Here is a 15,241-nt window from a genome sequence, read left to right as displayed (position 1 = left end):
ACACTCCAACGCATTGGACTATATCCTAAAGATGCTCGTGGAGATTGGGTGTGAAATTCTGGAAAACTTAAAAGACCGTTTCCGCAGACCTAGAGTTTTTCTTGGCTCTACACATCTCGGTCCCACACGGAAAAAAAAAAAGACAAAAATAATAAAACAACTCTTCACTCACCGCCAGGAAGCCGATACTCGCAGCTACGACCTTCTGCCCTGGCTCCCCAACGCCTCCACCCGCAAGCCCTCAGCCTTCTCGAATCTCACACTGCGACGTTTAAACTACATCTCCCATAAAGCCGTGCGAGGACACCGAGCCCTCGCCGGAAGACCGAAAGGCTCCATCCGGCACCCAGAAGAGTGACTGCGGGGTTTTCCCGGTCCTTCGACTACATCCTGGTTTCCTCTGCTCTGGTCGTCTTTGGGTTAGTAGCAGCAGCGGCGAGTAGGTCGGCCCCAGTGCGCTTTCTGGGGCTGGTAACGAGTTCTCCGCGCTCTCGGCTCTCCGCGCCGTCTCGGCTGGCCCTGCCGGGCGGTGCGGCGCAGCCTCGCTCCGGGGTGCAGGTGCAGGAGCGGGAGCCTTGGCCTTGCAGTCCGGGCTCCCGGGATGGGACAGGGGCCGCAGCCGGGCCTGCCCATGGTGGTGTTTCCAGCCCAGTCTTTGAGGTGGGGAAGAAGTGCTGCTTCGGATCTGGTTTCACGTTTAAAAAGAGAACTCTCACAGTAGTGGCAAGAAAATAAACTCTCAAGGCATTTGTTCGGAGAGGTTGGAGAGACCATGAATGGGTGGCGCTTGAATCGGCTATGTGGCCCTCTTGAATGCGCAAGGAAGTGGAGTTCGTTGAATAATGGTCGTTAAATAGTAATGACTTAAGTGACAGAGCTGTATTTGAGGTCTGCCCCGTCTCTAGAGCCATGTGACCTTTGGCCAGTCGTAGGCCCCAGGTTACCCATCGGTAAAAGTGGATATTGGTTTGGTTAAAATCTGAGACCTTTTAAACCTAAAATTCCTTAAAAAGACCTCTCAGGATAGTTCATGGCCTTCTTGCAAAGCAAGGGCAACACTGAGCTCACTGAATCACCTCATCCTGCCTTCACATCCTTATCCTTACCTTGAGGAGAACCTGACAATGAGAAATGAAAAAGTAAACCAAGCTGTAGAACTGGACTTTAGACTTTGTGTGCTCTTCTGGAATGAGTAATGGTTCTGTTTTGAGATGGCTTTTCTGCCGAGAAAGCTAAGGCAGAAAATGTACATTTTTCCACTTCTTTTCTCCTGAGAATACTGTATGCATAAGCATTGCATTGGGGGTGGTGAATGTTACTATACTTTTGGAGGCCAGTTTTGCAGTCAACCCAGAGTGAGTGACCTGTGGAGAAAGTGAAGAAGTGGCCATGACTTAAATATTACTTAAAGTAAACCTAGGTGAAGAACCTGTATGATATGATTTTAATTTCATAAATGTAAGGAAAAGGCAACTTCGAAGGGAGACTGTAAATGGGTCAGTGTACAGCATTGCAAAATAAAATCCTGAAAAGTTGTAGCTTTTGTTATTCATAATGTGTTTAAAGCATTCAGATATCTTAATATAAAGAGAATGGTGAGGTAAGTTATAGAATAAATCAAAAGTAATAAAAACTTGTTATCTAATTGAGAACTCATTCCTCCTAATTAAGTTGAATACAGATTTTCGGCATTTTGTTTCCATTCCTGTGCGTAGTTTTGACCTATTTACAGGCAGCAGAAAGATATAAACAGGAAAGGTGAACAGACACAAAAAAAGAAAGTTAACCTCTAACCCATTTTTTCCCTTAGATTTGGTTATGCTACTCCTACTACAAGTTGATCATCCAGATTGCAGTGTTAGAACCCTAGAGACAACTGCTGTCAGAAATTACGGATTCTAACCTTTCTTTTTAGCCTCAATATCTTATGCTTAGAATGGTAGAAGCCTAGTTAGAATCCCAAATCTTTTCTTAGTATCATTTCATAGAAAAAAATCATACCTTAAAAAAAGTACTTTAAGAAGTTTATAGACAACTGAAATATGAACCATTTCCACAAAAAAGTAACCCAGTTTGTGCCCTATCACATTCAATCCATGATTAGGCAACATTTATTAAAGGTATAGAACAATTATTTTCTACATTTTTTTTCTTACTGAAACAACAGAATGCCAAAGCAGGCAAAGTTAATTGTTTAAAAAGCTTCTGTGATTCAAGGATCAACAGAACAGTGTCCAGTAACAGATCCAAAATACACGGTTATCTGATTTATGACAAGGATAATACTGCAATGCAGGGGGACAAAGATGGTAATTTTAAGAATAATGCTGAGTCAAATGGATTATCCACTGGATAAAAATGTATCTTGACCCCTACCTCACACCATGAGCAAAAGTCAGTCCCTGTTGGATTGCAGAATTAACAGTGCAAGTTAAAGCAATAAATTGTTTTCTTATAAAACTTAGCTTTTGAATAATTAGGTATAGGATCATAATTTCCCTGAGAGGACAGACCTGTTTCTGGTACCACAGAATCTGAGAGAATTCTACTTGTCATCTGCTAAAAACACCTGCCTTTATTTCTGTCTGCTTTAACTCCCCTCATGCCCTAATCCAAGTTGTCCCTCTGGTCTATTTTTCCTCTTTGTAATATCTATCACTTGACATCCCCTCCTAATGATGTCACCCTGTTCAACTATATTGCCAAAGTTCTGTATATGTTATTTTATACATCCCCTCATGTTGAATTTTATTTAAAATTCTCAACTGATAACAGTTTTGAAATGTATGCTATGATAACAGTTAACTACTAATTTTTTAGAGTATATTGTTTTAGAAACCATAACTAATATTATATCAGCACTCTGATAATGTTTAATCATTGATACAAAAAAGCAATTGCAAATAGTTTTTTTTCTTATTTTCCTTTTTTAAGATAAAATGTCTTCTGTACAAAGAAGTCCAAAGCAAGAAATAATTTCCCAATTTCACTATTCAGCTGCAGAAGGAGATATTGCCAGGTTAACAGTGATACTCAGTCATTCTCCATCTCTTCTCAATGAAACTTCTGAAAATGGCTGGACTGCTTTAATGTATGCTGCAAGAAATGGGCACCCAGATGTTGTCCAATTTCTACTTGAGAAAGGGTAAATGTTTTATGCTATACCACGTGAAGGGATGTCTGGTTTAATTTGGGGGTTACATTTTTTTCTTTTAAATTTTTCTTACAGCCATATTTACATCATTGGGCTTGTAAATTACTCATTGAACAGTCTTGTTATTGCATAATATCTAATTAAAAACTTAATTGTTATTGAGGAATTAACTCTTCATACTTAATACAAAGAAACTTATGAGTCAGTCTAATTTTTTCTTTCAAATGCAAAACACAAATCTACACACTATGACTACTAAAAACTCGTTGTAAAAATGTAGTCTCTCCTTACAGCATGTGAACCTTACTCTTTTTTATTTTATAAATAATCTTCCAGGAATTTTAAATATCTACTATGTCTAACTTTTAATCATTTATGATTATTTCTTTTAACTTTCCATTAGTCTGTTATGTGCTAAAAGGAAAAAAAAATATGTAATTATTAAACAGAGAGGCTATCATGTACACCTGGGAATATTTTATTGTAATAAGTACTGAAGAAAATTCTATTTCCTATTTTATTTTTTGCTTCTATCTGTAGGTGCGACAGATCCATTGTCAATAAATCAAGGCAGACTGCACTGGATATTGCTAAGTTTTGGGGTTATAAGCATATAGCTAACTTACTAGCTAATGCTAAAGGTGGGAAGAAGCCTTGGTTCCTAACCACTGAAGTGGAAGAATGTGAAAATTATTTTAGCAGGACACTACTGGACCGGAAAAGTGAAAAAAGAAATAATTTTGACTGGCTATTAGCAAAAGAAAGCCATCCAGCCACAGTTTATATCCTTTTCTCAGATTTAAATCCCTTGGTTACTCTAGGTGGCAATAAAGAAAGTTTCCAGCAGCCGGAAGTCAGGCTCTGTCAGCTGAACTACACAGATGTAAAGGATTATTTGGCTCAGCCTGAGAAGATCACCTTGATTTTCCTTGGAGTAGAACTTGAAATGAAAAAAGAGTTATTTAATTATGCTGGGGGAGTCTCAAGAGAAGAAGATGATGGATTGGTTGCCTGGTTTGCTTTAGGTATAGACCCTGTTGCCGCCGAAGACTTTAAGCAAAGACATGAAAACTGTTACTTTCTTCATCCTCCAATGCCAGCTCTTCTGCAATTGAAAGAAAAAGAAGCTGGTAAGAAGTGAACAGTGTTTACTTGTATTGGTAACAATCTGGTTTTTGGAAATGGATTAGAATTGTATGAATCTACAGTTTCTAAGAGGCACATTTTCCCAGTAAGCAATGAAATTAGGCTGTCTTCGTTAGAAACGTCCTAAAGTTCTCACCCCAGGGGACTGCTCTCCTAGGAGGGTGTGGCAGTTTTCATCAGCCAAGATTAGTTTCCCCAGAATTAACCCTAATGCATGCTGGTTTCATTTAGTTTTTCAATGAATGAGTATTGAGCACCTGGTATACACTGAGCATGACGGCCAAGACCTTGACTCTTTTGCTTTGTTTTCTGTTGCTGGTTATGCTGGTTCATGTCGGGTCTTATATACCATGGTAAGGAATGAGGAGTTTTATTCTAAATTCCATTTAAATGTTGTGACCTGGCCTATGTTTAAAAAACAAAATGACAGGAAAAAAAAAAAAACCCTCACTCTGCCTGCTTTGTAGATGATAATTTATAGGCAACTAAGTATGGAAGTTAGTTTTGTTAAGAGGGGACTGGAGATTACAGTAGGCAAGGTAAGAGACTGCAGTGGCTTGGATTAGTGGAGTAGAGAAAAAGGGAGAGTTTGAGATGTTCTGGAGACCGAACTGAGAGGGCTTGATCAGTAGGTTGAGATTGTTATTAATGAGAGGGAGATGATAGTTCCCTGGACCACGGCCTGAGTTGTTAGGGGGGTAATAGTGGAGGAAAAGGGGTACATTCAAGATATATTCTGGAGGGAAAATCAGCAGTACTGGCTAATGGACTGGGTGTGGAGAGCATAATAATGAAGGAAAAGATCAAGAATGACTGCAAGGTTTGAGGCTTTAGTAATTTAGTAGATAGTGATACTATTCCTTGTTAGTGCGATGGGTAGAGCAAGGGATGCAGGACAGACTTGAAGTAAATAAAGTTTAGTTTTGGGAATGTTAAGTTTCAGGGAAGGAAAACAGAATCTGGAACAAAGATGAGAGGAACTGGAAAGTTACCCTATGGGAGTCATCAACACAAATGAGGTTTTTAAATCTCAGGAAACTACTGAGATTATTTAGAGAGTTGAGAGCAAGCATGAAAGAGAACCTCAGAATCATTTACCTGAATCCCCCAAAATACAGAGGTCAGATGGAATGAGAGGATCCATCAAGGATGATGTTGATGAAGTGGCAGTAAGGTAAGAAAAAACAGGAGAATGTGCTCATGGAAACCAAAAGAGCCAAGTATTTCTTCGAGGTAGACATCAAATATATTGAATGCTAATGAGAATCTGAATAAGATGAAGGCAAAGGGTTTTTTTTTAAAGGATCTTTGGTTTCATAATGTAAAGCTGTTGATGAATTTGACAAGAGGAGTGTCAGTGGAGTAGAAGGAATGGAAGGCATACTATGGTAGTTGAAGAGTTAATTGGAGGTGAGGAAGGGACCACTTGTCAGCGTCCACCTTCCCTTAGGTGATGCTGTAAGCTCTTCAGAGACTGCTTAGACACCCTTCCGCAAATCAGAAGTGCTATGTTTTATTCTCCAAATCTGTAGAAAAACCACTGCACTTTTTAAAAGAAAATGTATCTTTTCTTTGAAACTGTATATATAATTTTAAGATCAAAAGGATATTTAAAAAAAAAAACTAGTAAGGTAACTAAGGCACTTTTACTCAACTGCTGTGTAACCTTACACTGATACTTAACCTGTGTCTGCCTCAGTTTCCTCTTCCCAAAAATGAGGATAGTAATAGTATCTACATTATAGTGTTGCTCTAAACATTAAATAAGATTATGTATGTAAAGATCTTTGCGTGGTGCTTGGCACACAGTAAATACTCAGTAAATGTTAGCTTTTCTTAATGTAATGATACTGAAATAATGGCAATAACTTAAGGTAAATTATATATTACAAACTAATATAGCAGGCAAATACTTAATGTTGCCTATGGTTCACTGAATTTCAGTGTTACCTTTTTTTTGTATTCTTTTTTTTACATTTGGTTTTATTTATGGTTTATTACTTTCATTTTTCCAAGCTTAGAACATTGTTATTGCTGTTTATGGTTATTTTATCTATTTCAAAATCCTTAGACCAAGTAATGTATTTTAGGGGAGAGCATGTTTGTTAGGCATTTGAAATGCAGCATTTCTACTCTTACTGCCCCAAATATGGTATTTTTGGTCAGGTCATACTAAATCTTTTTTGAAGTAACAGGGTAAAGGCTATAGATAAAGTATATTAAGGCATTTTTTTCATAAACAAAGTTAATCAGTAAAGTTGTAAACACAATCTTTTTTAAAATATTTTGTATAGTTTCTAGTTGTAAAAGGGTGTGTTCTACAGTGACACACTGGTATTGTCTTAGTCACCAAGGAAAGCAGAGATGAGTTCCTATAGTTTTCTAGTATTATTTCCTTTATAGTCTGAGTCTCAGTTAGGAACTGTCTTTGTAATGAATTTTTATAAAAGTCACTATTGTAAAGTCACTACTTGTAAAGTCACTATACACTAGAATCATGTGGATCCAAAATTTTTAAATCACCTATAATAAAAGCCTAAGCTAATACAGTGTATACTACTATACAGTGCATACTAATGTTAACACATCTATCTTACGTGAGAGTTATATTTTATTAGTCCGAATTAATGGTAAGTCTAATTTTCATTTGTCATCTGTCGAATTAAATCGGATACTTTAAAAGAAAGATACACATCATAAAAGTAGGAATACTAAAACCCTTGATTGCACAGCTGTTCAGAAAGTACAGTGTAATGATGGCTTTATTATGACTTAGGAACGTTTTACTTATATATTAATTTCTTTACAATTTGTCACAGGATTCAAACTTTTTCTGCTTCTCTTATATAGGTGTTGTAGCTCAAGCAAGATCTATTCTTGCCTGGCACAGTCGATATAAGTTCTGCCCAACCTGTGGAAGTGCAACTAAAATTGAAGAAGGTGGCTATAAAAGAGTATGCTTAAAAGAAGGCTGTCCTAGCCTTCACGGTGTGCACAATACATCATACCCAAGAGTTGGTAAGTCTTTTACAGTGAAATCTCAGCCATCTGGAAATCTTAGGGAGTAAGACATTCTGGAAAGATACGATTTTGAGTTGCTGAGGGGTTTACTTTTTATTAAAAGCATGTTTACTTTAACCATTAAGACTATAAATATTAAAATATTACATACTTTGATGACTTTTAGGTAAAGGACATTCTACATAACTAGCCATTTCTAAACTCTGGGCTAATCAGTATGATTTTCATGTGTTGAGATATATGATTTCCAAAGCCTACCATCTGGGTCCACTTAATGGAGAAAAAGAAGGAGGAAAAAAAAAAAAAAAAAAAAAAAAGCCCCAACAACCCAGTGCCTGTTTGTGGCATCACCAAAGCCAGGACAGCCTAGAGCTGGCTCCTCATTACTGCTGGTGTCTGCCTGTACCTTCTCTCCCCCTAATTGCTGCTTTGAGTTGGCTGTGGGTTTGGAAGTCTGATAACCCAGCCCTTTAAAACTGTGAAAAAAAAGATACTCAGCAACACCTGAGGAAGTCTCCTAGGGATAAAGTGCATGGCTTAGTGACCTATGTGTTTGCTGCTCAGGGTCCTTTCACATTTGATTACTGGTTCTCAGTCATGATCCAGTGAGGCGGATTCACTGAATTAGCAACTTCTGGAGAGATGAACTATTATTTAAATTAGTTTTTATTTTTTAATGGCTTAAACTTAATCATAGAGCCACATTAGCTTTTAAAAGCATTTTGTTAAGGATTGGAATGGAAGGAGGAGGGTAATTCACTACATTTACTCTGCTAAAATTTGAATTTTCTCCTTGCCATGTATTACCTACTCGAACTCTTTTCTAATTAAAAAATAAGAATAAGTCTAGCATACCAGAAACACACCAGAAATGTTGCTATTGAGATGAGAAGGAAGACAAAAACGGTCTTTCTGTAGCTTACCGACAGTATTCTATGCAATTTCCCTCAAAGACTCTGTCTTCAGGCAAAAAGAAACAATCTCTTGTAACTAGACAAAACTGTTTCTTACGGGAGATGTTTTTTATTATCCTACTAGACAATGGCTTTACACAATGAGTCTAAATTATTTTTTCCTGTCATTTATACACCTGATTTGTTTTATTTTGCTTTGTTTTTAACAGATCCAGTAGTAATCATGCAAGTTATTCATCCAGATGGGACCAAATGTCTTTTAGGCAGGCAGAAAAGATTTCCCCCAGGCATGTTTACTTGCCTTGCTGGATTTATTGAACCTGGTAAATCTTTTCTTAGTATTTTTTACAGTAATTTTCATTTAATTTATAATTTCCAAATAAAAATTTTAGACAACATTTGAAAAATAATCTCTGATAAATTATCATGTTATAAAACTAGGCTATCTAAAAATATTTTCTGTATATTTTAAATAATTTTTGTTTTGTTTTTACTAGTGGAGTAATTCTGTCTGTGTTAAAAATTCAGTATTTGCTCTTTCACACACCTCTCATGCATTGCTCTTACCCAAGGTGTCAGTATCTGTGTGCTTTACACCTCACTTCCTTCTGCGCTAGACTCAACTGTCACCTCTTCAAAGAGGCCTTCCATGGTAGCTGAAAGTACGTTGCTTAGCCTCGTGCCTTGCATTCACAGTCCCTGTTCTTCAGCTTGATTTCACCCTGCTCATCGCCACTGAACCTGTTATATTTATCTATTTATTTACTTACTATTTCCTAGTACCAGAAAGTAAGTTCCATAAAGGCAAGGACTTTGTTTTATTTATTGCTGTATCCCAAACCCTTAGAGCATATGTCTCACATGTAGTAGGAGTTCAGTTAAGTATTTGTGGAATAAATGAACAAATATGTCTAACTAACACATTTAATCTCAACTTCCAATATTAATCCATATTAATAGGTAGTAATAGTACTAAACATCTGTAGTGCCACACTCTGTTCTGAATGCTTTCTGTATATTAAATTATATGGTCCTCATACAACCTTATAAAGTACATATAACCTTATAAAGTACTATTTCAGCAGCTTTACAGATGGGGCACTAAAGTACAGGGGCTGGATAACTTGCCCGAGATCAAAGAGCCAGTAGGTGATAGGGCAGGGACTCAAACCTGGGCAGTTTGGCTCTGAGTCCAGACTCTTAATTAGCATGCTGCCTCTAGTAGCTCTAGGTCATTTTTTTCAACTGCTGTGTAGCATTCCGTTTATGAATATTCTGCAATTCATTTATCCATTCTGCTATTGGACATTTAGTTTATTTCAAAGCTCTTGCTATTACAAACAACACTGCAGTGAACATTCTTAAAGAATTTCTTGTACACACTTGCAGGGAGTAGCAAAAGCCTCCATAGGGTATATATCTGAGAGATGAATTGCTATCTCATAGAATATGAGCATCTTAACCTTTTCCACATGTTGCCAAGTTAGTCTCTGAAATGTTCCTGCCAATTTACACTCCCTGTGGAAGTACATGAAATATACTGTATCTGAAATGTTCTGTATCTTCACCAAGTTAGGAATTTCAGAATTTTTATTTGCCATTTTGAGGAGAATGAAATGGTATATCATTGTATTTTTAATTTAGATTTCTCTCCTGATGGAGCATCTTTTTCAAATGTCTATTAGGCATTCAATTTCTTTTTCTCTGGATTTTACATGTTTATATTCTTTGCCTATTTTTGTTTTACTTTTATCCTTTTTTCTTACTGATTTTAGGGTTTTTAAAATATGTATTATATGCTAGTCTTTAGTTATAGTCTTGTAAATATCTTATGCTACTCCATGAGTTATTTTTCACTATATTTTTATGAACATAAGTTAATTTTAATACAGGAAATTTACCAATCTATTTGAAATAAAAAACTCTATTTAATAGCAAAATATTTCTAAACATCCAGAAACACTTAACTTAGAAACTATTCCCTCTATTCTAATTCTCAGTTTCAACAAATCAGAAATACAAAGTACATTTAGAGGCATTACATTATCATAGCTGTATCTACAACTATCAAGAAGAAAATAATAATTTAGAAAGAAAAAATATTGAGTTTCATCTTATGCTGTTTTTAAACTTTTACTCATTTTTTTAACTCTTTAGAAAAGACTTATCTGCAATAACTCTTTGAAACATAAGAAAAAAAGTTTCAAGATTTTACTGAGGAAAAGGCTAGATACATTAAACAAGATAATATTTAATGTGTTTGCATAGTGTTTAGCCAATAGTTGGTGCTGGATAGTTGTAGATGTTAATAATTTTTTAAATGTAACAAATTTAGACCTTTAAAGAATGAAAAGTTTCTTGGGACTTTGATTCTGTATGTGGTCATATGCTTTACGAAATAATGTTTTCTTGAATTCCAGTCTAGTTTTAAGGTTTCTGCTTTCTGATTCTTTGAACTGAGTTTCTGTCCAAAGTGATTTCCAAATGTTTGAACCATTCAGAGCACAAATGTCCAGGGCATGTTCATCAGCTCCTTGTTCTTTTGCCCCATTTGATTAGGGGAAACAATAGAAGATGCTGTTCGGAGAGAAGTAGAAGAGGAAAGTGGAGTCAAAGTTGGCCATGTTCAGTATGTCTCTTGTCAGCCATGGCCAATGCCCTCCTCATTAATGATTGGTTGCTTAGCTGTGGCAGTGTCAACAGAAATTAAAGTTGACAAGAATGAAATAGAGGACGCCCGCTGGTTCACTAGAGAACAGGTAAAGTTCAATTTAATTTCCTTCTTCTATTGATTGTTCTCTGACTGTATTGGTTTGGGCGTGCAGCAAGGATACATGTTATCAACAAGTTGAATGAATAGCTATGGCCTTCTCATCATTCATGGGTTACAATGTAATTGATGTGTCCTATGCTAACATCCTGTAAAATTCTTCTAGTAATGATGATTCTGTGCCATTTTCTCATTTCAAATGCCATTCCTTGAGATTAATGATGCCTTTCAATGGCCTTAAAGTGGGTAAACATTATTTCAGAGATGAGAAGCAGGAATATTATTATTACACATTTAACATTTTAGTTTATAGCATTGAAACAAGTTAACTCAAAAAATACCAGTAAAAGTGCTTTGAAAAGTTCTTATTCGTTTTAAATGTACTTGACAAGACTGACGAAACTGTGTAACAAAGATACATCCACAGAACTTTTTAAAACTCATACTTAAGTAATATAATGAAAGATAAATTACTTGTCTGTGTTTTGCATGACCCAAAGTCTTTGTGCAGAAAACAGATTGATACACTACAGTAGTGAAGACCTGAAATCCTTTGTGACTTTGTGTACATAAAATTAATTTTATTTTATGCTCAATCTCAAGAAGTAGAAATTAGGCTTTTCTCAAATTTTATAGAAGGGAATCTGTTCTAAAAGCTAACTCCACTTTGAAAATAAGTTTGTAGCATATACTTTGCTTTTTCATGACATTATTTTCGTAAGGGAAAATGTCTTTCTGGAATATTTAAAAAATTGAGTCACTAACTCATTGAAGCAACTAAAAATACTAAACTAAATTTTGCAGGTTGAATATGGATGTTGTTACCTTCTACTGTTGTTATTCACTGTAAAAGTCATTACATTTTAGTTGAATTACATAAGCATAGAAATTTAAGTATGACAGTTTTGAAATCCTAATACATTTTATTATGGTGTATTTTAGGTTGTGGATGTTCTGACCAAGGGGAAGCAGCAGGCATTCTTTGTGCCACCAAGCCGAGCTATTGCACATCAATTAATCAAACACTGGATTGGAATGAACCCCAATCTCTAAATCAAATAACTGGACTTTGACTATGTCTAATTGATTTCTAATCCCATTTATTCCTCAAGTGAGATTAGAAATGTTCAGTGCTTTTTAGAATGTCACAGTTCACAATATCATACTGGGTTTTTGAAGTATTTTCAAAGGGTACCTTCCATGTTAACCACAAAATTCACATTTTTATAAATTACAACACTGCCTCAGCTTTTGTTAAATCTTAGTAATCTTTGAAATTGTTTTCACAATTTTATCTCACAAAAACATATTTCTATTAAGAGAAATCATGTTGTAAAGAAGTATATTCTAAAAATGTAAATAAACCTAAATTCCATTGCCTCTTGTAAGCATTAAACCATTCACTAAAGGTCTTTTCTGAGAAATGAGACAGAATTATTTTATGAATTTTGAGCTTGATTTTTAATGTTTTCATTGTCATAAAGGTCCTTTTGGTGGTCAGTAGCTGATTTTTGCTCTTCTTCCCATTTTAATCCACTTTTTCTCCTGGTTCCATTGTTCTAGCAGTGGCACTCTTACCGTGTTGCTACTAGTCTTGTTTTGATCAGTGTTAAATAATTTTTTATTTTAACAACTCTACTAGTGATCAGTATACCATGCCCTTAGGGAAGGAGAACTTAAGTGAAAATGTATCACTATGTCTGGGACCCCCTTCTTAAACGTAAAATTAATTAACGTATCTATTTGTTAGCTATACTCAAAAGTTGTTCTTCGGGCGAATCAAGATCCTCTGCTTTTTCACTCAACTTAAACATATTTGAAAGGAATTCTCCTCAAAGGTCAGATATTATATAAAATCCCAGATAGATATACGTATGTGATAAAAACATTGGTTTATGTCATTTTGTGATAAGGGATGTATCTTCATTAGCAAAAATTATATAACCATTATTAATAATATTTCTTAAATACGTCCTGGCTTTTTACCTTATTTCAACACATTCTAAAAAGCATTTATACAATAAGTATGTCTTAGAACTGAATCAATAACACTCTAGAGAAAGTAAGTTGTAGTAGTTCACAATTTCACAACAGAGAACTGTCATATTTTATAAGGCTGTTTTGAAATTGTTTTAAAAAGTACTGTATAAATGTATATAGTTTGGCTCTTTACTACTGTATGTTAGAACTAGAAGAGACCTTAAAGACAATATATGTAGTCCACTGCCCTTTTTTTTTTTAATAGATAAAAGGAAATCCTGAAAGGTGAATTTAATTAACTTACCCATTAAAGGTGAATCAATTAATTAATTAATTGGAGAAAGTTACACAATTACAACTACTTACAATTGTTAATACAATTAATCATAATTAAGTAACTTAATTACAACAGTCTAATACTGTATAACCTAGTGCAGGATTCTCCCTCTAACAGAAAGTAGAAACTATTACTAAAAGTATTTAGTGAATAAATTAAAATAGAGGATGATAAGAAGAATAAATTTAATTTACCAAATACTGTTAATTAAACTTATAGATACTAAAATTCATTTAAATTACTTTCTTAGACAAAACTTTACCAATGAACAATGATTTTCTTAGTAATCGATGAAGGCTTATTGGTATCAGGACTTTAGACAAAATTAAGACTTACATAGGACATTTAGATACATAATAAAATTTGAACTACCTAAGTATATAGAAAAGAATGTGCCTTGATTATTATAAAGCATAATGACTCTATGTTCAGTTTTACCCCAAATGTACTTTTAATACTTACAGATTCTAAGATTACATCATAAAATTCCAAGTTTCCATAATGTTAGGATAGCCAGTATTTTAGGATAAAATATACAGTATCAACAAAATGTAGTTATAGATTTAGCTTTGGATATTTAATCCAGTACTCAGGGAAAATCAGTATCTAAGTAAATTATTGTTTTAATAATCATTCTTAAATTGCTAACCTCTGAGAGGTGGATAGCTACATGTATGCAGAAGGAATAACCAAGAAATGGTAGAGGTTCAAGTGCCATGATTGTATCTAATAAAACTGAAGGTAACATTAAAATATTTATCGTATATTTTCTGTTGTGTGTGTTATGTGTGGTTTTTTAATATATTTTGATAAATGTCTTCCGAAAAATGGAAAAAGCCAAATTTCAGTCATCTTCTCCTGTTTCGAATTAATAATATTGTAAACAAAAAATACAAAAGCCTTTTTAAAAGTTGTCACATTTGGAAGACTTAAGTTTTTTTATTTAAATCTTTTTAATCTTTCTAATCTTGTAGCTTTGGGTCATACATATGTGTATACATACATAACACATGGACATATATATACTATATATACATATACGCACACATATATAGGGCAGTAATTTTTCATCTTCAGATTTAAAGTTATATATTAGTCTAATGACTGTTTTTTTATTTGTCTAATACTACCAATCCTTGCATTTTTAATTTTTCACTACTTTACTATTTACTATATTTCATCTAGCTGGAAAAATGATTTGAGTTAACTCTTTCAAAGATAAGGTTAGGGACATAGATGCAGACAGAATAGAACGGAACAACAGAGTGAGACTATGAGATGGAAGGAGAAAGTGTAAGCTTGTTAATAGGTCAAATAAACTCAAGTCTCATATAACAACAGTAGACAGCTGCTCTTAGAATTGTGTTGCTATTGTGTATATAACAAAATACTAGATGAAACTGTTCTATAAAACAAATCAATTAATTATTTAGAATAAAATTTCCACAATGTGAATTTAATTAGGGATGAGAACAAGTTGTCTGGTTCTCAATGTGTGTGCGCAGGCTGCGACTAGTGGATGATGGGTGAAATTTACATGCTGTGCTTAAAAGAGACAGTTTTCTCTAGCAGAAAAAAAATATCTAGGAATCCAAAGTAAAGTAATCCAAAGTGTAAAACTAGGAGTGTCTGTCTACAAATGTAAAAGATCTAAAGATCTAAAGAAATTTAACTCCTCTTAGCCAACTGGAGATACGCACTTCATAGGGTTGTTTAAGGATAAAATGAAATAATAATTGTCAATACTCTATATACCAAGTCCTGTATAAGCATTATTAGTATTATGAGAAAAGCTAACCAAAGAGTTGTTTTCTTAGGAGTTTATAAATAGGGATCCATAAATAATTCTTAGAAATATATTGGAAATAATAGGCAAAAAATAACTTTTACAAAGTTCTGAAATTTGAATTTTAATTAAA

The 15,241-nt window shown here is 34.6% G+C and overlaps 1 protein-coding gene across 2 annotated transcripts; it reads left to right on the top strand.

Moving 5' to 3' along the window:
* The first annotated feature begins 322 nt into the window (after window positions 1-322).
* On the top strand, window positions 323-14,093 carry NUDT12 (nudix hydrolase 12). Of its 2 annotated transcripts, none has more exons than XM_010987538.3 (7): window positions 323-419; window positions 2,935-3,145; window positions 3,695-4,284; window positions 7,151-7,318; window positions 8,445-8,558; window positions 10,795-10,994; window positions 11,948-14,093. In XM_010987538.3, exons 2-7 carry the CDS (start codon window positions 2,940-2,942, stop codon window positions 12,056-12,058), a joined length of 1,389 nt encoding a protein of 462 aa, XP_010985840.1. In that variant the 5' UTR covers window positions 323-419; window positions 2,935-2,939; the 3' UTR covers window positions 12,059-14,093. The 2 variants fall into 2 exon arrangements, with proteins under 2 accessions (XP_010985840.1, XP_031304633.1); XM_031448773.2 differs by lacking the exon at window positions 323-419 and adding an exon at window positions 439-660.
* The last annotated feature ends 1,148 nt before the right edge of the window (window positions 14,094-15,241 follow it).

The sequence above is a fragment of the Camelus dromedarius genome, chromosome 3, assembly GCF_036321535.1.
Source record: "Camelus dromedarius isolate mCamDro1 chromosome 3, mCamDro1.pat, whole genome shotgun sequence".
NCBI lineage: Eukaryota > Metazoa > Chordata > Mammalia > Artiodactyla > Camelidae > Camelus > Camelus dromedarius.
The sequence above is the reverse complement of the archived record's forward strand: the minus strand, read 5'-3'. Positions and strand labels throughout refer to the sequence as shown.